Source organism: Xenopus laevis, chromosome 3L (genome assembly GCF_017654675.1).
Source record: "Xenopus laevis strain J_2021 chromosome 3L, Xenopus_laevis_v10.1, whole genome shotgun sequence".
NCBI lineage: Eukaryota > Metazoa > Chordata > Amphibia > Anura > Pipidae > Xenopus > Xenopus laevis.
Window position 1 is genome coordinate 24,034,630 of NC_054375.1, and position 23,332 is coordinate 24,057,961.

Genomic DNA, 23,332 nt, shown 5'->3' on the forward strand with positions numbered 1-23,332 from the left:
ACTCACAGCACGCATAGGCTGAATCCCCACAGGCCAGGGAATAACAGCAGAGAGTAGTTGCAACAGGTGTGGGTATTAATATATCTTCAGTACTCAGGAACTCCTGGTTGCTCTTAGGGGAAACCTACCATCCCTAATCTCAACACTTTAGTCCCTCTCTGGGTCAGTATTACCCGGGAATCTTAATCCCACTAATCTCCTCGTAGGAGCCTTGAGCTGCTCAACTAGTTAACCTCTCTATCACTCCTAGAGTGATCTATGAACAAGTATAGCTATCTACTTACTAGGATGCTGGGCTCTAGGGTCAGCACTACCCATTCCCTTCCAGCCTGCTTGGTTGGGCTAAAGTAATGGACCTAGAGCACATGGCTCCTAAACCTTTTATACTCTGCACAGCGCCACTCAGGTCACCGTGTGAATTGCAAGGGTTACATAAGACAGGAGCACAATACCCCTCCCAACTGTATTTTAGGACCCACTTAGGTATCCAAATAGCTAGGGATGGGCCTGTCAATAAAGTGTAAGGGTGTCTAAGATTTTCACATCCCTACATACGTAAAACATTGTGTGCGATTAAATGCGGCAAACTGCAACAATTTTAGGCGATTTTCAGAAATGTTGTAAAAACCTCTACGTTTATGAAAAGCTTTGCAGTTTGGTTGTAGAAAAGACGTCTTTATCTTTGTTGGATTCGTCAGAATGTGTACTTTCCGAAAATATATGGCTTTGCTGTTAAGAGGGTCTTGAGCACATAATAAGAAGTCAAGGGTCTATGTTTACAGAAGGCGAATCGCCATTGGAGAAAAATCATATGCACTATTTTCATTTGAGGTCCGCACATGCCAGCTGCCTTTGTATATCAATGCATATTGGCATAGAACTGTTCAGTAGACCTTGGCATCAATATTTATGGTGTTTTACAATTGTATGTAAGAAATTGGGTGAGATAAATGTGGCCAATTGCAATATTTTTAGGCAATTTTCAGAAATTGTAAAAACTGTTGCTTTTATCGCCAAATTTAGGAAAGGCTTGCGACTTGGTACTTTGGAGTACAAAGACATGCATACCCAATTTGTATTCGTGGGAATGTGTACTTTCAAAAAATAATGTTTTTCTGGGGTGAACTTACTTTTTTCTACTTCGCCCCCCCAAAAACGATGTAAATGTGTTGATTTTGCAGTACCTGAAATGACAGACCATCATGGGGGTCATGTGTTTTGGAGCCCCTAATATGTCACGTGCTTGGGTACACTTAACATATTGGGCATCAAACTGTTCAGAGGACCCCAGGCTTTCATATTTGGGGTGATTTCTCTTGATACCTAAAGAATGTGGGCAATTCGATGCTGCAGGATAGAAATTTTGAGGTGATTTTTGGAAATGTCACCAAAATCAACAGATTTAGGAATGGTTTTGCAGCTTGGTACTTTGTAAGTACAAAGACATGCATACCCAATTTGGATTCGTGGGAATTGTGTACTTTCCCGAAAATATATGGATTTCTGGGGTGAGCGTACCTTTTTCTACCTTTGCCCCCCCCAAAACGATTTGTAATGTGTTGATTTTGGCAGTACCTGAAATGACAGGCCATATGGGGTCTTCCTTTTGGGGGCCCTATATGTTACCTGCTTGGTACACCTATACATCTATCGGGCATCAAACTGTTCAGAGGACCCTAAGCTTTCATATTTGGGGGTTGATTTACTTGATACCTAAAAGTATGTGGAGAGTGAGCGATGCTGCAGGGTTGAAATTTATGAGGTGATTTATGGAAATGTTCACCAAAATCACCAAATTTAGGAATTGGTTTGTGGCTTTGGTACTTTGGAGTACAAATACATGCATACCCAATTAGATTCGTGAGAATGTGTTACCTTTCCTAAATTATATGGTTTTCTGGGGTGATCTTACTTTTTCTACTTTTGCCCCCCCCCAAAAAAAAACGATGTAATGTGGTTTGATTTTTGCAGTACCTGAAAAATGAATGTACCAAATGGGGGTCTTCCTTTTGGGGCCCCTATATGCCACGTGCTGGGACACCTATACATAATTGGGCATTCAAACTTGCTTCAGAGACCCTAAGCTTTCTATTTGGGTGATTTCTCTGATATCTAAAAGTATGTGGGTAATATTTTTTTCGTGGTGTTATTTTTTTTTTTATTTTTTTTTCGGGGTGATGCAGAGTGGAATTATGAGGTGATTTTTGGAAATTTCACCAAAACCACCAAATTTAGAAAAGTTTGGCCCGCTTGCGTACAAAAGTCATGCATACCCAATTTAGATTCGTAGGAATGTGTTCTTCTGCGCAAAAATATATGGTTTTCTGGGCTGAACTTACTTTTTTCTACTTTGCCCCCCCCCAAAAAAAAAAACTATGTTAAATGTGTTGATTTTGCAGCACCTTCAAATGACCCAGACCATATGGGGGCTCTTCATTTTAGCGCCCTATATACCACATGCTTGGGGTACAATCCTATACATTTTGGCCATCAAAACTGTTCCAGTGCACCCCCAGGCTTTCATATTTGGGATTTTAATTGATACTAATGATAACGAATCTGTCTTCTATGTGATAGATGTTCATTTTAGAGTTAGATAGATTTGTCTTAACAATGTTTTATAGCAATGTTTCTTTAGCCATTTTCTTTCTTATGTTCCTGGTAAGGAACACACCATCAACCAGTGGGTGAGTGAGGTGGGACGCACAGGTGATCGCGAATGCTGGTAGTAGTTGAGAGAGCCCATATGATGTTCTGTTTACATAGGTTAAAATTGTACACCAAATGTTCACATAACCAAAATACACTTTAGGAATACTCGATATTGACTTAACGTTGCGTAAGTTCGAGGAGTAACAACAAGATTTAATTTACCTAGTTTTTATGATTGTCAACCAGTAAATCTGGTCTTTATAAATAATGGGTTCATTTCTAGGGCATAAGAGTAAACCTACTTGTTAACGCGAAGGTGGTGAACTGAGGTAAACGTAACTAGAGGTGGGCGGCCCTGCGGAGCGTAGTACGTCTGGCGAGCATAGCGCCCCTGCGCCCCCCTCCGTGATGCCGCATTTATTCATATGGCGCAATCTTCGCTGCCAGGGGAGGGGATTGCCGCATATGAAGCGGTGTGCGGAGCACCTGGCCTGCTCACCATCCACCATGACTTCCCCGTCCATTCCTGCCATTGTGTCTGTCAATTCAGAGAGAATCAGATCGCTAATATGACCTTAGGATTTGTGCGCGTGTAGCAGTGTGCTATTGGATTTTTATAGTTATTAGGTCTGGACTAAGCTTCTGTAGATTTTTGAGCGACATTATGGACATAAGTAGTGTAAGATAATCTTCCTTGTAAACAAACGTAAAATAGATATAATATAATAATACTTAGGATTTAAATTTAGTTAATAACAAGTTAGTAAGTGATACCTCAGGATAACTATATGCCTTTTCCCTATATACGTAATCTATAGTCCTCTGATTAAAATTAGGGTCTTATATCCGTAGGTAAAAACCATGATATACTATATATATATATGTAGCCAGACCATTCTAAGGAAGTAGGCAGTAGGCAACCCCTTCACTCCAAATCGGCTGTGTTCTGATAAACAAAGGGGTAAAATGATGGCTTCTGGATATATGTGATTGTTCTTTTGTGAAACATGATCCTTTTCTTTCTATTTTGTATCTAGACCCTTTAGACAAGCCACTATATTTTTGACAGACGAGGTTATGTATATATGCACCAAAACATCTGCATAATGTTGAGTAGCCAGTCGCAGGATAATCATCCCGTGCAAAAAAAACAATACCCTATTCCGTTTAAATCCTGAAGGGCCCGGTAAACTCTAAATTTAAGACCAGCCTCCAAGAATAAAAGGCCCTTTTTTTAAAGTGGACAAAGAGCTGCAACTTCACATATTATAAGTCGTGACCTTATCTGCCTGGCTTGTGTCTTTTGGCAAGGTTAGTAACCACCTAGGTTCGCAGGGATACATAAGAGACCAAAAACAGGCTGTGCATGTGGATAGGGTACAAAAGCTACCCAACAACATAGCATGGCTCACCATTTAAGTTTAAAACAATATAGGATCTGTTATCGGAAACCCATTATCCAGAAGCTCCACAGAATACGAAGGCTGTCTCCCTGGACTCCACTTTTAATCAAATAATCCAAAGATTTCCTTTTTACCCTGTAATACACATTAATACCATGTCCTTGATTCCAGCTTAATATATTAATTAATCTCAACAAAGGGCAAATCGATACTATTGGATTTATTCATTGTTTAAAATATTTTAAGTAGACTTTGCAGTATGGAAAATTATGAAAATGTTATTTAAACCACAGTTCGCAGGCATTCCTGTCGATAACAGGTCTCATACCTTACCAACTCCTTATGGTGAATATTTTATTCAATAAAACTTGCATACTTAATGCAATAAACTGGTTTCCTGTTTAGCCCATTATACATTGATTGTTTCTTCACATCTATGTTTCAAGACATGTGTTGCATCCAATGCCCTGTGGCAATAACATACAACTGTTATGAGGTGTGTCCCTGAAACAGAACAAAGGGAAAGGAAAGGTAAGAACATTGTTAAAACCATTGTTAAGACCAAATCCATCTACTGATTAAAGGAAAAGTCAAGCTCGCTTTGTCATTTGTGTATTACTGTGTACCTACCTTAGCACCCAATGTGAAACCCAGTAGTTGCGCTTTGAAAAAGCGCTCCAGTTTCCTGCACCGTTCCGCATTGGTATTCACCATTGCCGCTCTGGATTAATTCCCGGCGGCCATCTGTTCTATGTGCGCGCTTCCTTGTTCCCAATTGCGCAATTGCGCAATTCCCCCATCCTCCTGACCTTACACTGAGGTTTTCACCGACGCTAACAGGAAGATTTTTATTTTTTTTTGCCGAATCTGCGCATTGTGGCGCATCGCCAAAATTTTCCAGCGTGCATTCCTAAGGGAGGGGGGAGAAGAGGCTGCGGCCGGATGCTGGAAACCAGACGCGTTAGAGTTAAATTTAGAACAACATTGTTGCTTCACGGATTCATTGCAAGGACTTCAGTGGTCGGTTATGTACACCATTTTAAATAGGCTTTTTCTCTGGGTAAAAAATTTATGTTAGAGGGTTGACATGTCCTTTAATAAACAGATATGGGATCCTTTCATCTGGGAAACCCTTATCCAGAAATCTTACAAATAACCGAAAAAGGCCTTTCTCAATAGGACTCCATTTTATTCAAATAAATCCAAATTTGTTACAATGATTCCTTTATCTCTGTTAAAAGTAAAAACAATAATCCTTGAATCTTTTGATACAAACTAGCGGAGTCCACTATTTTAGTATTCAGCCAATTCCTAACCCTTTTGTGAAAGATGTGGCCAAATTACCAAACCAAATCAGAACCCTAATTTTGTTATGCTAAATTAGGAAAGGAGGGTGAAGGTTAAACAATGTTTTACTTTTTTTTTTGCTTTCTTTTTGTCTTCTATTTATTGTAGGGTTTAAAAACCAATTAAAATGCTTCATTATAAAAACATTTCTGACCTTGTTTGCTTGACGAATAGCCATGTGAATTTTTTTGGATTTTCAGATTTGGTTTTGCCAGGCACGTTTGGTGGTTTCAGCAAATCCAAATTCTGCAAAGAAGGCTGAATCTTTTACCCAGAAATTTCTTTTGAAATGAATCCTGATTCTGTGCATTCCTTTAATCCAAACTAGATTAATTAAATCCTTAATTGAAGCAAAACCACCTATTGGGTTTATTTAATTGTTTTACATGATGATCTAGTAGACTTAAGGTGGCGAGATCCAAATTACAGAAAAATTAAGCCGTTTATCTGGGAAAACCCCATGGTCCCGAGCACTCTGGATAACAGGTCCAATACCCCTGTATTGGCAAATAGGCATGTGCATGTGAGGTAGATAGTGATGCTTTATATTCTTTTCCTTTGAGCCACTTACATAGTTAATGGTACATAGTAAGGATGTCGACGTCCATCAAGCTCAACCTTTTTAGTTACATGATAACCTGCCTAACTGCTATTTGATCCAAAGGAAGGCAAAGTCCCTGGATTCAACTTGTACTATGAATCTATCTTCCATAACCCTCTATCCGCTCACTTTGCTAAAAAGTCATTCAACCCCTTTCTTAAAGCTATCTAATGTATCAGCCCAGTACACTCAGGGAGAGAATTCTCCCAAACTCACAAGCTCTCACTGAAAAAAACACCTTCCTCATATTTAAGCTGGAACCTCTTTTCTTCTAATCAGAATGGGTGACCCCGTGTTGTCAGCTGGAAAGATCTAATAAATCATTAGAGATGTTATTGACGATCCCCTTATATAATTTAGACATAGTTATCATATCACCCTTTAAGCCACCTCTTCTCCAGTTGGAACCAACCCCAATGTGGCCAGTCTTTCCTAATTGCGAGATTCCCCTCATTACCTTTTACCAGCTTAGTTGCCCTTTTCTGTACCATCTCTATTCAATAATGTTCCTGTTTTGAGCACTGGAGACCTAAACTGTACAGGTATCTAGATGCGGACCTTACCAGTGCCTCTATACCAGTGAAGAATAACCCCCTCCTCCCACAAATCTATGCCCCTGAAACACTGTTTTATGGGAATAATTCAGTTCTAACATAAACGTGTGAAAATGTCTGTGTATAATGTTCTCTTTAATATTCCTAGAACCGTTATAGCACCCCAAAGTTAGGACTTGTAATCTTAAATTTCACATGTAGATGATGGGAATCATTCCTGCCAAGCACTACGTCACGTCATCTTCTTATGTAACATTATTGGCCCTGCAACTTCAGAATGCCTGTGTCCCAGCAAACAGAAAGAGCAAATTGCCTTGGGAGGACCCATACATGAACAATAAAAGGAAATTTAAGTTACAGCAAGTATAAATATATAAGACTGAACTTTTCCTGAAGCTTGATTGTTGGATGCTCCATACATTTCCTAGCAACTTGCAGCTACTAGTATTGACTGCTTATACCTCCATTTCCGCCTGTTCCGCCCCAATGGTTTATTATACGTCCATAGAGAACCCAGAAACTACTGGCCTGTTCCTGGACCACATGTCTAGTGGTCGTGGACCCATGGATGAAACTTGCGCTTCCCAAACAAAAAAACTTATGTTAATGATATTGACAGCTCTTCTCAATGGCATACACCATGCCAACTCTGAAACTAAATGACCCAGAAAACTTTGGGCCAAGCTAGAGGCATCACATGCAGCTTTTTACTACTTAGTGAGTTGCCTGATGGAATTCTGGGCAGACGAAACACTGCCATTGTGCATACATTTGTATTTTGAATTGCACTGTTATTATAAGGGATCACGCGTACGTAAGAAGGATCACGGCACACAGGAGTTTTAAGTCCAGCAGGGCAAGCCCTTGCAATTTTATTAATTGCAGTTTGCGAATTTAAAATGATAAAAAAGGAATTTAAAAATGGAGCATGAAAGCAAAACTCAGAGTTCCATTTTCGACAGGAGGAAAACAAATTTACTCTTCAAAAGGCTATTTAGAACTTCTAGGAGTGGCACTGGCATGTTCATGTGGTGTCCTTGGTGCCGTCTCAGCTGATTAATGTCCTGGAAGTATCATTGACTGGTCTACTACTTATCCATCTTAAGTCCTGCACCCAAGACATCAGCATGGTCCTCTGTTTCAACTAGTGGATCCATAGCTGTTGTAGACATCTCTCCATTTTTATTGCATTTATTTCTCTGGGGGTCTGTATCTTTCCAGCAGACAGGTACAGCTTGTATTAGAAGACAGGCATTTGAATCTACCACCATTTCCCAGTGTGGTTCCTGCTTTTATGGTGTAAGTTGCATAACAGATAATAATGTTCCTCCAATGATAACAGCCCCGGACTTTTAAAAGTACAGAAGTGGCACACCACCCCAAAAAAACCTGCTGCTTTAGGCTCACATACCTCCCAACATTTTGGAAATAGAAAGATGGACACAAAGATTTGTCACATGTATCACAGCGGTAGCAGTATGTGTGGTCCAACCCCCCCAATTACCATGTTCATTTAAACTATTTGTCAGGTTATGAAAGTTTGAACACATTTCAGTGGTTTTATGTGTTATTTACAGTTTTGCTAATGAAGGTGAATTGCCCTTTAAGCTGCAAGTCAGTTTCCCCCAAGAGACCTGCTTATCTTAAATGTTACAATTTCTTTGCTATATCAAATTGTTTAATTGAATCTAAGTGCACCTGCCACATATTCTGGGCTCTCTGCCAAAAAGCCAATTACCTTTTTAGAAACTTTGTATATTTTTCCAGCTGTTCACTGCAGGAGATCAAGAGAGAATATCGGGACTTTTCAGTAACAATCCGGGACTGCGGTTGAGCTGTCAAAATTGGGGGACTGTCTGGGAAAACTGGGACAGTTGGGAGGTATGGGCCCAGGGGCCTACTTTCTGGCTCATCCTATCTCCAGTATGTTCGCCCAGTCATCAAACAGTTATAGGTCCTTCTGTCAGGTAATTTGCACCCCAAACTTACCTGCTCCCAATGAAATGAATATAATCATTATCCTCTGATTTCTAGCTAGAGCAGGGAGCACTTTGGAGGGGGGAGGGGCCACGGACGAATGGGGGGCAGGGTCAGACTGAGCTGGTGGGGGCACGGGGTCCCCAGACCCGTTCCTGCCTGAAACCACTGCCCCGACCTCCCTCTCTGGCCCTGATCGCAGCTGTGATAAGAAAAAATGTACATCAGGCTGCTGCTGGGTAGGGAAGGGGGTTTTTGTGGCTGAGGCAGCAGCCCCGGTGAGCCCCAGTCCAAAGCTGAATGGGGGTGGTGATTGGGACAGAAGGGGCAGAGCCAGGGGTGGGGCATGCCTGCTTTAGACACTGCCAGAAACCTTCAGATCCAGGTTGGTCTCTCTGCTTTGTGATGTTCATGAGATCCAGGCTTAAATATCCTGCATTCAGTAATCTACTTCTTGTGAACTATTCCCATAATTCCCCACAAACCTCCCAACTCCATTTTGAGTGGGACAGTCCCTCTTTGAACAGCTCAATCTGCCCTGTTAATTTTAAAGATTAACAGGTCTCTTGGGACAAGTTAGACTCACATCTTAAAGGGTAATTCATGTTTTTTAGCAAAACTGTAATAACTGAAAAAAACACAGAAATGTGTTCAACCTTTCATAACGTGCCAAATTTTAAAATTGATCATGGTTATTAGGGTGTGGTTAAAAAAATCCACTGCGCTATTCGCGGTGACTCTTTTTGGCCCACCTTTTTATTACCAAAATGTTGGTAGGTATGGACTATTCCTGCTTAAGATACATTGACACAATTCAACCACCATGAAACTGGGGATATTTTAACTGAATTTGGGAATCTTCTGTGAGCTGTTTTCATGAACTCTAGTCTAGAGATGGGTCGTTGCAACAGTAGGGGGCACATCACCAAAGTCAAGCCTAGAAAACCATGCATGTTTTATACAAAGAGTGAAGTATATCACTCTCAAATTACACATTAGCCATTGCTGCACAGAATATAAATCACTAAAATAATAGATTAAGACCATTCATTCAGACCTTGTTTTGATAGAAGTCCATGATGGGATTATTTTCTGTACATACACATTTAGTACAGGATCATTTCTATTTGTCAGAACCTGTGTCTGAAATGTTTTCATTGTGTGAATGGAGGGGATTTTTTTCAAATAAACACTATAATGCTGACTTTGGCCATGGTCTGGATTTGGCCATTGGGTCACATTTACGGACAGCACATGATTACCCACTGAACAGCATGAGGCTTGGCACTTGTCAGATCTAATGCTTTTATGAGACTCTATTAAACAGGTCACGCAGTATATTGCGTAGATAAGAACTGCCTTCTAAAAATGCTTCAGCACTGTACCCTTTAATTGTTTATCCTTATATAAAAGGAGTAGCTGTCAGCATATTTAATCAACTCTCAAGCTGCTGACGTTCATGCCCCCAAAATCTCTTCTCTCCTTTGTAACACTAATAAGAGAAGTTTCTAGGATTCCACCTCTACCTGAATTAGATGCATCATACTCACTGGGTAAATCACATCATGAAACAGACCCTGAGGTTCAGGTATGATTACTCAGACAGTTACCCTTTGTCCCTGGTCCTCAGGGCTCGGTATTGGGTCCACTTTTATTTAACTTGTTCATTAAATGGGGAGGTATTGTAAGTATGTATCAGTGTTTGCAGATGACACAAAACTATCCAGCTCAATTAATTCCATCCAGGATGTGGCATCCTTGCAACATGATCTTGACCAACTGGCAATCTGGGCAGCTAAGTGGCAAATGAAGATTCAATGTTGATAAATGTAAAGTCATGCACCTGGGATGTAAAAATATCCAAGCCACTTTATACCCTTAAAGGGTGGTTCTGCTTTGAGTTAACATTTAGTATGTTATAGAATGGCCAAGTCTAAGCCACTTTGCAATTGGTCTTCATTATTTATGTTTTTTTAAACTGACCCCATCTAAAAGCAAATGCTCTGTAAGGCTACACATGTATTGTCATTGCTACTTTTTTATTGCCATCTTTCTATTCAGGCCTCTCCTATTCATATTCCAGTCTCTTATTTTAAATCAATGCATGGTTGTTGGGTAATTTGCCTTCCTCTCAGTTAGGATCAAATATAGGTACTGTTTCAGTGGTTGTTCACCCTTGAATTAACTTTTACATGATGTAGAGAGTGACACTCTGAGACAATTTGCAATTGTTTTTTATTTTTGATTATTTTTTGTGTTTTTTGAGTTATTTATGCAGCAGCTCTCCAGTTTGTAAGTTCAGCAATCTGGTTGCTAGGATCCACATGACACTAGCATCCATGCATTGACTTGGATGAGCGACTGGTATATAAACAGGAGAGGACCTGAATAGAAAGGTGAGTAATAAAAAGTAATTAAAAGCAACTAATAACCAGATCAAAATGAAGCTCTCTTCTTACCACCTGCCCTATGGTATGTCCTAAGAGGCTCACTTAGTGCTCACAGTCAATGACCCCTATAAACTAGTGATGATTCTCTCTTACAATATTGCTCCACCCAAATACTGAACCCAGAGAGTGCAGGGAATTGTTGAAACTGCAACATTTCAGACCTGAACTAGGGAGCGCAAGGAGAGGAGGTACATGCCCAGCACCCCACACAGTTATCAGCAGTTGTCTCTACACCCCTTTTAATGCAACCAAAAACTGTAGGGAATAAAGGGAATGGCTATATAAATAAAATAAATATAAGTAATATGGGAAATGATTTAACTGCACAGTGTTATGGCTTATGAACTAAACAGTCTGTTATTTCTGCATTTGTCTCCATAGGTAACAAGCACAGCACAAAACAAGTCGTCCATATAATATGCATCCCCAAGGATTGGAAGTGTGTCCACCAAAGAACCCTACATGCAGTGGATGTTACTGGGCACAACAGCAAATTAATTTTATTGCCCCCAACATATCCAGAGGTTGTCTTGTTTTACCAATATATGTTGAGATTGCTCTTAACGTGTGGGGCCCCCTGCAGCAGCAAGGTCTGCTTCTTCTGTAGTTACACCCCTGCCCACATGACAGGCAACAGGGCATGGGGCAGGTACCTGTTAAATGGTCTTATGCCTACCCCTAGTCCTGGGTATCGTTCTCCCTCTGTTGTACTCACCTCCCTCTCTTCCCGACTGTCACTCTCCCCTACCTTTATCCTCTGCCCTTCCCCTCCGCTGCTCCCTGCCCTCCCCACTGTTATTGCACATGGACACGCACATTTGTGCACACTCAAAAGGGAACGTGGCCCTTGATTCCAGTAAAGGGGGATTTGTTGTGCTCGTACTGCATATAGTGCTGGGAGCTGTGCCCTGAAAAATAAAGAAGGTTTGTTGTATTCTCACTGCAGATAGAGCTGGGAGCTGTGCCCTGAAGATTAAAGCAAACTTCATGTGCTTGGATTGAGAATGTGGAGACACTGTGGATGTCTGTACCAGCTCTGTGTGAGTCCCGGTGAGTCTGACTGAGGGAGATATTGAAACTCCAGCGTGTTCCATGGATGAAAACAGGTGTTGTCCGTGTGCCTGCTACGTGGGAGCAACTACTCTGTCCAACAGGAGAGGTATTCGGGCAGGTAGCACTATCTGGGGAAAGTTAAAGGGGTGGTTCACCTTTAAGTTAACTTTTAGTATGTTTTACAATGATCAGTTCTAAACATCTTTTTAACTAATCTATATCATTTATTTTTTATAGTTTTTGAATTATCTGCCCTGTTCGTCTGACACTTTCCAGCTTTCACATCGGGGTCACTGACCCCATCTAAAGAACAAATGCTCTGTAAGGTGACACATTTTTCGTTATTGCTACTTTTTATTACTTGTCTTTCTGTTCAGGCCTTATTCATATTTCAGTCTCTTATTTAAATGAATGCCTGGTTTCTAGGGAAATTTAGATCCTAGTAACCAGATTACTGAAATGGCAAACTGGAGAGCTGCTGAATTAAAAATGTAATAACTCAAAAACCACAAATAATGGAAAAAGATTACCAATTGCAAATTGTCTCAGAATATCACTCTCTATATCAACTAAAAGTTAATTTAAAGGTAAGAGCTCTTGTGGAAAGGGACTGTGACTCTCTTTATAAAACAGGAGTGAAGTGTGAGACTTTGCCTGGTGAGGACTATGCCACACAGGTTCCCAGGGCAATTGTGTTATTGATTAATACTATGTATTTGCACTTTTCTTCTCTGCCAGTTATATAAAGTTCTATTTGTTTTACTGCAACAGTGGGATTAATCATTTGTTTTCTTGTGGGGCCACCCATCAGTGCATCCCTGGATCCCACAGGTGGAGACACTGCCATGGAGAGACATTCCCTGTACCCTTTTTATTTAGCAAAGGGGATTCAGGACCTGTGTATGGTAAGATATTAATGATGTATATCCTATAATACAGGTGGTGGCCAAGATTGGGTTACGTCACTTTCTGGTTGGTCCATCAAACTGTGCCAGTAGAATCCCTTTAGAGGAACATTTACAGGGATGGCTCATCTTTATTTTTACTTTTGGTGTATTATAGAATGACCAGTTCTAAGCAACTTTTCAATTGGTCTTCATTATTAATTTTTATAGATTTTTAATTATTTGCCTTTTTCGCCTGACTTTCAAATTGGGGTCATTGACCCCATCCAAAAACAAATGCTTTGTAAGAGTACACATTTATTGTTATGGCCGCTGTTTAATACTCCTTTTTGTCTTCAGTCCCTCTCCTATTCATTGCTGAAAATTAAACTGGAGAGCTGCTGAATAAAAAGTCCACATAATAAAAAATGCAATTGCAAATTGTCTCAGAATATCACGCTTTACATCAAACTAAAAGTTTATTTAAAAGTGAACACCCTTTTTAAGAAATGTTTCATGTTTCATCAATCCAAAAGCGCTTTTCAAAATTAAGATTGTAAACAGGCCTCCCCTTTCTAATGATGATTGCAATAAATGAATATATATTTTTGTGGTATATTTTGATGTTGCAATAAAATACATTTTTGCACTATGAACCCTATACCTTTATTAACATTATAGATGCAGCTTATAGGTGCAGGGTATAGGGGTAATACTTATGTGTGATTTATAGCAACTGTAATGGGGCTTTCCCCATTACTAAATATGAAAGCTGAAACCTGTCAGGTTCAATGTAACCCTAAATATGAATTTGTTTTAATAAGGGGAACAACTGATGGAATATCCCATTTATCCAGATGAGACCGTTACATATATTTGGCAAGTGACTCAAGGAGATGCCCCATTGTCATCTGATCCACGTTGTCTAACAAGACTGAACTCCAGCTCCTTGATCCACAGAAATATTTATCTTCTGGGCCTTTTGGACCTGCAAGATTCGCAAGATGGCAACGGTGAGCTCCGCTGCGCTTCTCTGCATTTAAGGGTGAGAATCTTTTAAAGAGGGTTTTTTTACACTAAAGCACATTGAGTAGAGGGGAGGGGCAATGCCTGGATGCTTGGGGGGGCTTATGGTAGGGGGGGGTTTAGTTCTCCTTTAAAAAATCAGAATAAGAAAGTATGAATGGAAAATGATGGTCTAAAATATAAGAATACCTCGAAAACTCCAAAAAAATTTTTTTTCTGACAATTTCTAGCGAAAAAAATTCCAAAATCCTATAAAAGTCTGAGTTGATGTAAAGAGGTCCAATAGGATCAGCGCAGCTCACTGACTTCTATAGACCTAGACTACCTGACTATCAGGACCCGCTCTATTTGATCTGACCCTAGTGGGACACTGAGTTGTGTGTTACTGCAACACTGTGAACCTAAGCTGCATTCTTGAAAAGTTGAAAAAATTCTGAAAGGGCACTGTAGATGATTCCCTAGGACCCGTTGGGTGATTAACCTCAACATCTACTTTGATGGTAATATTGCTCAGTAACTCATGCTCCTGACTCAAACAGCAGACATTACTACGTATGTTTCATTTAACAAATATTTCCTTGTCTTTTGTTTCTTTTTTGTATAGTAACCTTTTTTCCATATCCCCTTCCCTTCCCTCCCTGTTGAAACTCAATAAATATACGCTTTTAAAAAAAAAAGCAGGGGACATTACCAACTCTATCTGCATTTTTTTCCTTTTAGATCATGTTTTCTATGCTGGTGGTGCAACTGTTCATCTTCTTAGCGGAAATCCTCCCGAGGGCACATCACCAGGTTTTGCCCTGTTCCCAGGTACCCCTTGCACCTCTCTGGGTGGACAAATGCACAGGGAAAAATATTTGACTCTCATGAACATTTTGTTCATACTGTTTACGATGCAGTGTCACAGATTTGTTTTTCAAGCTGCAGTTTAAGCATCCGTTTGGAATTAAAAATTGGGTGATATTGGAAAAAAGTATACAATCCGTGGCAATTATCATTAGCCTTGCACATGTTCCTTGTGGTGGGAGCTGGTTAGAGAATTGTGAGTAAAGAGAGTGGGTAGTCCAGATCTGTCTATGGGCCTTAGCAATAAATCAAAAGTCTAGTGATCTGCACAGAAATGGTTTTTAACTAATCTCCAGCACTATTCAGCCTCGTAGCTGGTGACACAGGCATGTGGTCTATTTTGGTTATGGGAGAGGCCCCTGTACTCACAGAATTGTTTTACTTTCAGCTCATTTAACTTGGGTAAAGGGGTTAAAGTTCACAATCCAAACAATTTTTTAGCTCCGATGTTTCCTAGCTACCTGATTTCCCATGAGCGGGTTAGTAATAAGTATTTTCCGACCTGTTATATGCTTGGACCTGTGTTTTTCCGGATTACCTGGCTAGATGGGCTGGAGTTGCGGGTTACTCTTGGGTGATTCCCTGATGCGTAAGTAACATTGCTGGACTTCTAGAACATGCTTGTATGCTTGGAAGCTTTTTATTCTGCTCTTGCATAAGACAAGCGGCCACAGGGGTTCTGCCCACTGGTGATTTATTTTGTCAGTTCAATGTTGTTCTTTCAACTCTGAGCTCCTGTACAGTAGGTTTGTTATCTGTTGTTATTATCTTCCCTAAGCTGGGATAGCTTGTGTTTTAGGAATTATTCAGATATGGGGGAGACTTGCTTATTATACATATCTGTCGCTGGTTCTCATGTTCAGGATAAGAAGGGAATATGGCACCATCTTGGATTTAATTTCCCTGTTTGCTTCTACGCTGGGTGCTATAAAACGCTGTCATTTTGAGACATGCATCTTGCTTTTTCCTTTAGCCATGAGGGGGCCCTCTGCGAGGAAGGTATTGTCTGCTGGGAGAATCGCTTAATGCATTTCCCCCTTTAAACGCTGTGGAAGTCTCTCTTTGGACAGGAGCTCACTCTGCCTGTGTCTAGCTCAGTTCATGGAAAGTGGGAGACAGGGTGCAGAACTGAGATTGCAGGCTAAAGAGGAAGGGCCTGGTGGGGTTTGCGGGTCCTTACCGGACCCCCTAAGTCTGTGGGCCCCTTAGGATCATAGGGTTTTCTTCTTGTTGGTTACACCACTGTATACAGGCTTAGTGTTGGAAACCAGGTTGCATTTTATTGATAAAAATGTTCTGAGGATGCCCATGCCTGCTGGTGGGTCACAGGTACTGTAGCACTTTCTGCACCCTCTAATAGTAGTTCCCCTATAAATAGGTTTCTGATATTGATGTGACAAACCCACTCGGTGACACACAGTCTTGGAGTGACCTAGACAATGTTGGCTTGGCAACATTATAGATTGTAGGGTGGGGAGAAGGTGATATCCATAGACACCTGCTAAACACCTGAGCATCCAATTCCAGACGTGTAACAAAGAAGATGAAGATTTTTGGCCAAATCCGTGAATGTTTCCCTGCCTGTTAAACTTACAATACACTTGGAAAGGGTATGGATTTGACACATAGAAAACAGTTACTCATGTGTCACAAATCAGAAGGATTTCCCGTTATCTTAGTATGGGGATCTGTAATATGGATGAATCGTGTGCATTTTTGCTTACCTGCCAGTATTCTGTGTTCACAGGAGAAATGGCTCAAACCCCACAAGGCAGGTTCAGGCTTTGTACCCACATGCATCCCACATGCATCTTCTCATCTGCCCAATGAATATTGTGTTGTGCATTTTAACCTTCATTGATTGGGGCTCAGGGCTGGAGAGAAGGGAAGGTGAGAGCCAGTTTGCTCATGTGTGTTATATTCCATATGGTGGAGGCACCTGATAGGCCAGACTATGAAATAAAAATGGGATCCATTCCTCATATTAAATATGGTTGCTGGATATTGGAATATAGACTATGTCTCTATACACTGAATGCTTTCAAAATGTTTTATTTTTCATTCCCTTTTATATCCATATGCTCTTAATGTGATACTTTCAAGTGTCAGTTTCAATTAAATTATCTTATACATTTTTTTTTCTTTCCCTCCAGGTTTTTGATGTGTGTGTGCCAGTGGGTGCACTGAGTATACAGCCTTATTGCCATGATGGAGGATGCCCAGAATGACCATTATAAACAGAATCTCCATCATGTTATCCCAGTGTAAGAATGCTTGTTGCAGCAGCCATGCCCACTGGAGGACTGTGTCTCTCACCTACAGGTACTAAACCTTTCAATGTTTCTTCATTGCTAATTGGTAATTCTGTCGCTCAGAATAAAGACACACACACAGTGGTTTATCGGTTAATCTGTGCAAGACACAGCTTTATTAATCATAACAATGAAAAATGTGCGATTTTTGATCCAGAGGAAGGAAAAAACCTCTGTGAAGCTTTGTTCTATCTGCTTCACTAGAGGGAAAAATTCCTTCCTGACCCCTTAACGGCAATCGATTTGCTCCCAGGATCAATGCACCATATTACATCAAGTGAAAGGAAAATGGCAGCATACACATGAGCACCAGTAAGATGTTTAGTGCAAACTGCATTCCCTTTCATTTGACCCCCAGGAAGTCTGCAGACCCCGGCCTCTACAGTTTGAGAGATGGAGTAAAATGGAATGCAGGTTTCACCAAGTGGCTTAAGGGTACTCCTGTTTATGATGCCATATTTTGGTGTAAAGAGGAGAAGAGGAACTGCTGATGGTATTACAGTGCAAGGAAAGGAAGGCACTGCTGGTGATATTACAGTGAAAAGGAAGGCACTGGTGATATTACAGTGGAAAGGAAAGGGAGGCACTGCTGGTGGTATTACAGATGAAGGAAAGGAAGGCACTGCTGGTGATATTACAGTGGAAGGAAAGGGGAGGCACTGCTGGTGGTATTATAGTGGAAAGGGAGGCAGAAGAGACATTATTGGTAATGCTATGGTCGATGGTAGAGAAGGCACTGCAGGTGGAATTGGGGTACTCTTACCTGGTGGAGCTGTCAGGTGGTGCATTTTCCCAACTCCAGCCTGCAAAAGACAAGCAATATAATTTGAAATGCATTCCTCATATTTTACTTTGCAATTGATATTCCTGAAACCCTATAATACTTTGGGGCCCATTAATCACAAATTGGGTGGTTTGTTTGAAATAAAAATATTGACTAATTGTGGTTGCAACTTTTCCAACAACTTGTGATTATAAATCATTGGTTTCCATGTATTTTTAAACAATTTGTACAGTTGTGATTTCTGTGACATTTGGGGTGAAATTTATGGTGGCTTTCTACTTGCCCAAATGATGAAGATACACTTCCATTGGTTTCTTGGAATGTGAACAGGTTTCAGCAGCCTGAGAGTTTTGTTGTGATTGTTTTTTGCCACGTATACAAAAACCACAAAATTAGAATTATAGGGATCATCTTAATATTTCAATAAAATCCACTTTGCCCTGCATGCACCCAATATGGCTGCTTCCCATAGCCAGCTCTGCTCTGATCAGTGCCCCTGCACCCATAACTCAAGGAATACTAATGCTAGGCACTTCTTGTTCTGACTTGTGCTTCATGTATTTTTAATTAGGTCTTTTCTTACCCATCATCCCCTTTGGACTTAAAATGCTGCATAGTTAAAGTCCAGAAAGGCTTCATCGATCTCGCTTGCCATCTCAGCAGGGGGTCCTTTGGGCTGGGTCAGATTCGCAGACAGTTTGGTGAACTCCTCATCGAAATACCCCACATCCTCCGGTCCATTTAGGCTGGGCACGAACGGAGCTGTTACGTTCTTCTCGATAATATCATCCCAGACAATGCCCTGCAAAAAAGGGACCATAACAAATGCTCATTATTAGAGTTTCATCATTAGAAGCTGAGGATATGAAAGGACTGTATCTCTTGGATAATTATTTGGACAATACAGACAGGGGACTTACATTAAAGAATGGATGTTCTGCTACATCTGCGGCATTCCCCGGGGTGGAACCTAGCCTCTCCTCAGGATTCTTCTTCAACAGCTACAAGAAGTGAAAAAAGCAGTTACACTGAAGAAGCAGAAGCTTCAGGGAACTCAAGAGAAAGTGGTCACTGATTATAATAAACTGAAAGCTCAGCGCTACTTACCTGTGATATGAAGTTTACTGCTTCGGAGTCCAGGGATGAGGGGTAGTGTGGCTCATCCTCCACGATGGAATCATATATAAAGTCCCTGTCGTATCCGGTGAAAGGTCTCTGAAATGATTCATAGGTATTTATTAGGAGGCCATTCTTTTTACACAGAGTGTTTGATGAGTATAGATAAAGAACAGTATTTAACTTTAATACATCTGCCTATAGCTGGCCAATGGCAATTTCTGCTTACCGTTCGAGGAGCATCTCATAAACGATGACGCCAAGAGCCCACCAGTCGACGGCTCTTGTGTACTCCTCCTCCATCACGACTTCGGGCGCCATATAAGCAGGACTCCCAACCATGGTGTTGGTGCGGTCTCCATATCCAATGCCTTGATAAAAAAAAGAAAAATTATAATTGTATGCCCTAAATGAGTTCCCTTTGCTCTGTGTAATAATACAAGGTGGCTCTTACCAGTTTTGCTCATCCCAAAATCGGCGATCTTGATGTAGCCGTCTTGATCCATAAGTAGATTCCCCGGCTTTAAATCTCTGTATTAAATTAAATTAAAGGGAGATGTTATGACACATTAAAACTACTGTGAAATAGCTGAGCCATAAGCCAAGCTCAAAGAATTCTGGTTCCTGTCCTTTTTCCTACCCTTAGCTTTCCAAGCAGTGACTTTCAACCTGTAACTGTCCTGCTACTAAATTGCAACAGCTACAAACCCCCCTTTATTAACTCTTACCTGTGTATGACGTCCTTGCTGTGAATTCCTTCTAAACCAAGTGTTATACAAGCAGCGTAGAACCTGCAAGAATAAGAAAATGACATTTGATTATTATATGGCACATTCATAGAGGTATCTTAAAGGGGTGCTTAACTATTATATTATAGAATGGCTAATTATAAGCAGCTTTTCAATTGGTCTTCCTTTTTGTACATTTTTTTTATTTATTTGTCTTCTTATTCTGGCTCTTTCAGGCTTTTAAATGGGGATCACTGGCCCATCTTAAAAGCAAAAGGTACTGTGCACTGTAAGGTAACAAATGTATTGTTATTGCTATTTTTTATTACTCATCTTTCTGTTCAGACCCTCTTTTTTTCCAGGCTCTTATTCAAATCGATGCATGGTTGCTAGGGTTATGTGGCTAACTAATTGCAAACTAATTGCAAACTGGAGAGCTGCTGAATAAAAAACTAAATAACTCAAAAACCACAAATCATAAAAAATTAAAACCAATTGCAAATTGCCTCAGAATATAACTCTCTACATCATACTAGAGATTAATTCAAAGGTGAAAACCCTTTACTATTAGTGTAGCTTACCTCTGCCACTATCATTATCCTCCCCTACTCCTCAGTCTTCTATAACTCTGGGACAAATATCCACCTACTGTCATTTATACTTACTTGGTTGTCTGTAGATCAAAGTGCTTGCTCCTTATCAGGTGGGTTCTTAAACTGCCTCCTGCCACAAACTCCATGATGAAAAACAGCTGGTTTTTGGTGCTGAATGTGGCGTATAAGTCCACTATAAAACTGTGTGGATTCACCAACTGTCCAATTTGCTTCTCTGTTAAAATGCTGAAATATAAAAGAGAAAATGAGTCCGGCACAGAGTAAATTATCTTGGTAACAAAAGCAACTGGGTGAAAGGAAGGGAAGTGAAAGAAAAGTATATAAAATAGAAAAGATTGTGAGACAGAAAGCGACTGCTCCAAAAGCAATGAGAGGATTATGGAATCATTCCCCATGAACTTACTGTTCTATATCATCAGTGGAGTCGATGTTGTCCTTCTTGAGCACTTTAATAGCGCAATAGATGTTTGATGGAAGATACTCTACTAGTAGAACCTGGAATTAGAAAGTGAGTTTAGTGTCATTGTTACCCTGTATATGCTGCTAAAGATCCAAGTCCTAATTAGAGACTGAATCAGTTACCTTGCCGAAGCTTCCTCTGCCTAAAACCTTAATCCGGCGAAAGTCCTTTGCTGTAAAACTGCTGAACTGTAGCTCTCTGAAAGGGAATAACATAAATTGTGTTTTGTGCAGCTTGAAAAACCATGTATATCTATATTAATAATGTATGTATTTATGTCTTATATTGAGGGTTTGTCTTACTGTGTCGTTTCAGCCTCCTCTACTGTCATCTCTTCAGCCTGAGAATCCTCTGGAATGGGGCTGTAATCGCCTGGGAGAGGACCCATCGATGTTTCAGAAGAGTCTTCTTCATTCTCAGGAACTTCACTATTGGGAAGAGGTCATTGAGGTACATGATTAGTATAATGCAAGTTTATAGTAGAAATCAGTCTTAACCGCAGCCTCCCATATAAAGTGTGAGTTTACCTTTCTTCCTCATTCTGTTGTTGTTGCACTGGATCTTCTTCAACAACAGATTCTGCCTCTTCCTCAGCCTCCTCATTTGTATCTTCTACATGTAAGTCCCTTTAAATATAATGACGGGTTAGTGTTTATTCTAATTCATTTTTTTCCCTTAGTGATTTATAAGCTTCACGCTATCCTTTTTTCTTCCTTAGCAAATACATTCTCCATAATCCTTAATACTACAGCACCCCTAGCCATAATTCATAGATGGCACTGTACAATTATGTATTGTGGAATCTCCCGGCCAAATGAAGGGGCATCTTACCACCTGTCCTCTTTTTTTATGCCAATCATTTCATCTGTTGGTACCTTACTTTAATTAGAATAATATTCCTGTTATTGTGAAGATATTTTTGTTCTTATTTGATGAAAGTATGGGATAGGGATTTAATCTCTAATAAACTCCAAAATATCCTTACCTGTCAGATGGTTCTTCAGGCGGCTGTTCTGTCTCTGGAACAGGTTCCTCAGATGATTCATCATGTTGATGCTGCAAACAAGAGACAGGCAATAATTGAATGTGGCTTTACATGGATATGATAAGGGCAGTGTTTGTGTCCAAGAAATGAATGGTGTCAATGTAATATACTCACTTGTGATGAATCACTGGCGGGGTCTGAAATGACCTGAACCTCAGGGGCAGTGATCTCTGGTGCAGGGAAGTTGACATCGGTGTCCCTTGTAGTCTCCAGAACTGCATCTGAAATATTGCAAATAAATTTGAAGGATATTAGGATTTTCAAATACAACATTCTGGAATCTAAGGCTTAAGACCTTTTTCTTGATTTGTTAAGATGCTGCCAATGAACATTGTTTTAAAATATAAATTTAAAGGATATGAAGGTCATCTATAGTTCTGTGGGGCTCAATCTAATGGTCCACATCAACACCAAAGAATTGGATGGCACTCCGATCAAAAGGAATACAGGTTTATAGCATACTCCTGCAGGGATCCTACGCCCAAGGATCCCTGCAGGAGTATGCTATAACATGTATTCCTTTTGATCGGAGTGCCGTCCAATTCTTTGGTGTTGATGTGGATCTTAGCAGTGGGGATGCAGCAGACAGAGCACCCAATAGGAAACATATGAAGCAGCTACAGGGAAGAGCTTTGAGCAGTCCTTTAGTTTTTGAGCTCAATCTAATGGGGGTCAACCTAATGTCCATGAAGAGGTAGTGGATGTGATGTTATGATGACACACATGTAATGCCAATAGGAAAGAGGCCAGAGACTGTTATATTACCTGGAGAATTCTCTGCTTCCCTCTGAGCTAGCCTGCCACATTGAAGCTTGTGGAGAGAAGAGAAAAAGGGCTTTCACCTTCCTCTCACTGATGTTCCTCAGCTCCTTCACTTGGGCTTTGGTCTGTCTGTCCCTTGGTGACAGGTACAGCTTTTGCGCCCCTGCTGCTATCCTCATCTCCTTCGCGGATGTCTCTCAGCAGCTCCTGCTTCATACCTGAAAAGAAATACTCACCCAGGGCTCACAAGCATCAAAAGATGATTGATGTCAACAGTCTATAGAGAATAGGGAACAAAATCAAGAAAAAATGATTAAGCAATTGAAATCCTCCCAAACTTTAATGAAAAGTGTTTGTCAAACAGGTTTGCAAAATATTTTCTTGTAAGCTGAGGAATTTCTCTTTTGGCAGTGACAGTTCCCCTTTATATCTGGTGGCAAGGACTCTAATCATCAGGCATGAAACAACGACTTTATATTTCCATCTGTCTTACCTCAGTATGCCGGTGCCGGTGCAGGATGTTGCACAGTTTGGCGCCCATCTTGACGCTCCTGTATCAGGAAAAAAAGGTTGGTATAAGTCACTGCTTTAGTGGGAGATAAAGAATACAAATGTTTGTAGCTGCTGGTAAATGGCAAGCTCAGGACAAGCATCTCTCTGTAACTTTCCCACTACACATATTAAACAATGACCTGCTGTTACCATGCATAGGACATTC

The 23,332-nt window shown here is 40.5% G+C and overlaps 1 protein-coding gene and 2 long non-coding RNA genes across 3 annotated transcripts; 1 reads left to right on the forward strand and 2 right to left on the reverse strand.

Annotated features, from left to right (window-relative positions):
- The first annotated feature begins 11,400 nt into the window (after positions 1 to 11,400).
- On the forward strand, positions 11,401 to 13,862 carry LOC121401109. Its single transcript, XR_005966135.1, has 3 exons — positions 11,401 to 11,508; positions 11,931 to 12,143; positions 13,746 to 13,862. It is a non-coding gene; the product is annotated as an uncharacterized LOC121401109 (long non-coding RNA).
- A 4,425-nt stretch (positions 13,863 to 18,287) lies between these two features.
- On the reverse strand, positions 18,288 to 19,221 carry LOC121401104. The gene is made up of 3 exons (XR_005966130.1): positions 18,997 to 19,221; positions 18,810 to 18,890; positions 18,288 to 18,691 (listed from the first exon to the last, which is right to left on the reverse strand). It is a non-coding gene; the product is annotated as an uncharacterized LOC121401104 (long non-coding RNA).
- A 9-nt stretch (positions 19,222 to 19,230) lies between these two features.
- Positions 19,231 to 22,210, reverse strand: LOC121401220 (serine/threonine-protein kinase N2-like). Its single transcript, XM_041585550.1, has 9 exons — positions 21,967 to 22,210; positions 21,793 to 21,863; positions 21,110 to 21,433; positions 20,930 to 21,005; positions 20,751 to 20,842; positions 20,399 to 20,572; positions 19,734 to 19,796; positions 19,460 to 19,536; positions 19,231 to 19,376 (listed from the first exon to the last, which is right to left on the reverse strand). The coding sequence occupies exons 3-9, from the start codon at positions 21,193 to 21,195 to the stop codon at positions 19,231 to 19,233; spliced, it is 714 nt and encodes a 237-aa protein (XP_041441484.1). The 5' UTR covers positions 21,196 to 21,433; positions 21,793 to 21,863; positions 21,967 to 22,210.
- Between the last annotated feature and the right edge of the window lie 1,122 nt (positions 22,211 to 23,332).

What these genes read in the sequence shown, in the direction of transcription:
- LOC121401220 (XM_041585550.1), bottom strand. Translation starts at nt 21,195, where the DNA reads ATGGGTCCTCTCCCAGGCGATTACAGCCCCATTCCAGAGGATTCTCAG. An exon ending in GCAGAGGAAGCTTCGGCAAG is followed by an intron (nt 20,843 to 20,929) that starts GTAACTGATTCA and finishes TTCTAATTCCAG; the next exon opens with GTTCTACTAGTAGAGTATCT. An exon ending in TTTTGGGATGAGCAAAACTG is followed by an intron (nt 19,377 to 19,459) that starts GTAAGAGCCACC and finishes TTTTTTATCAAG; the next exon opens with GCATTGGATATGGAGACCGC.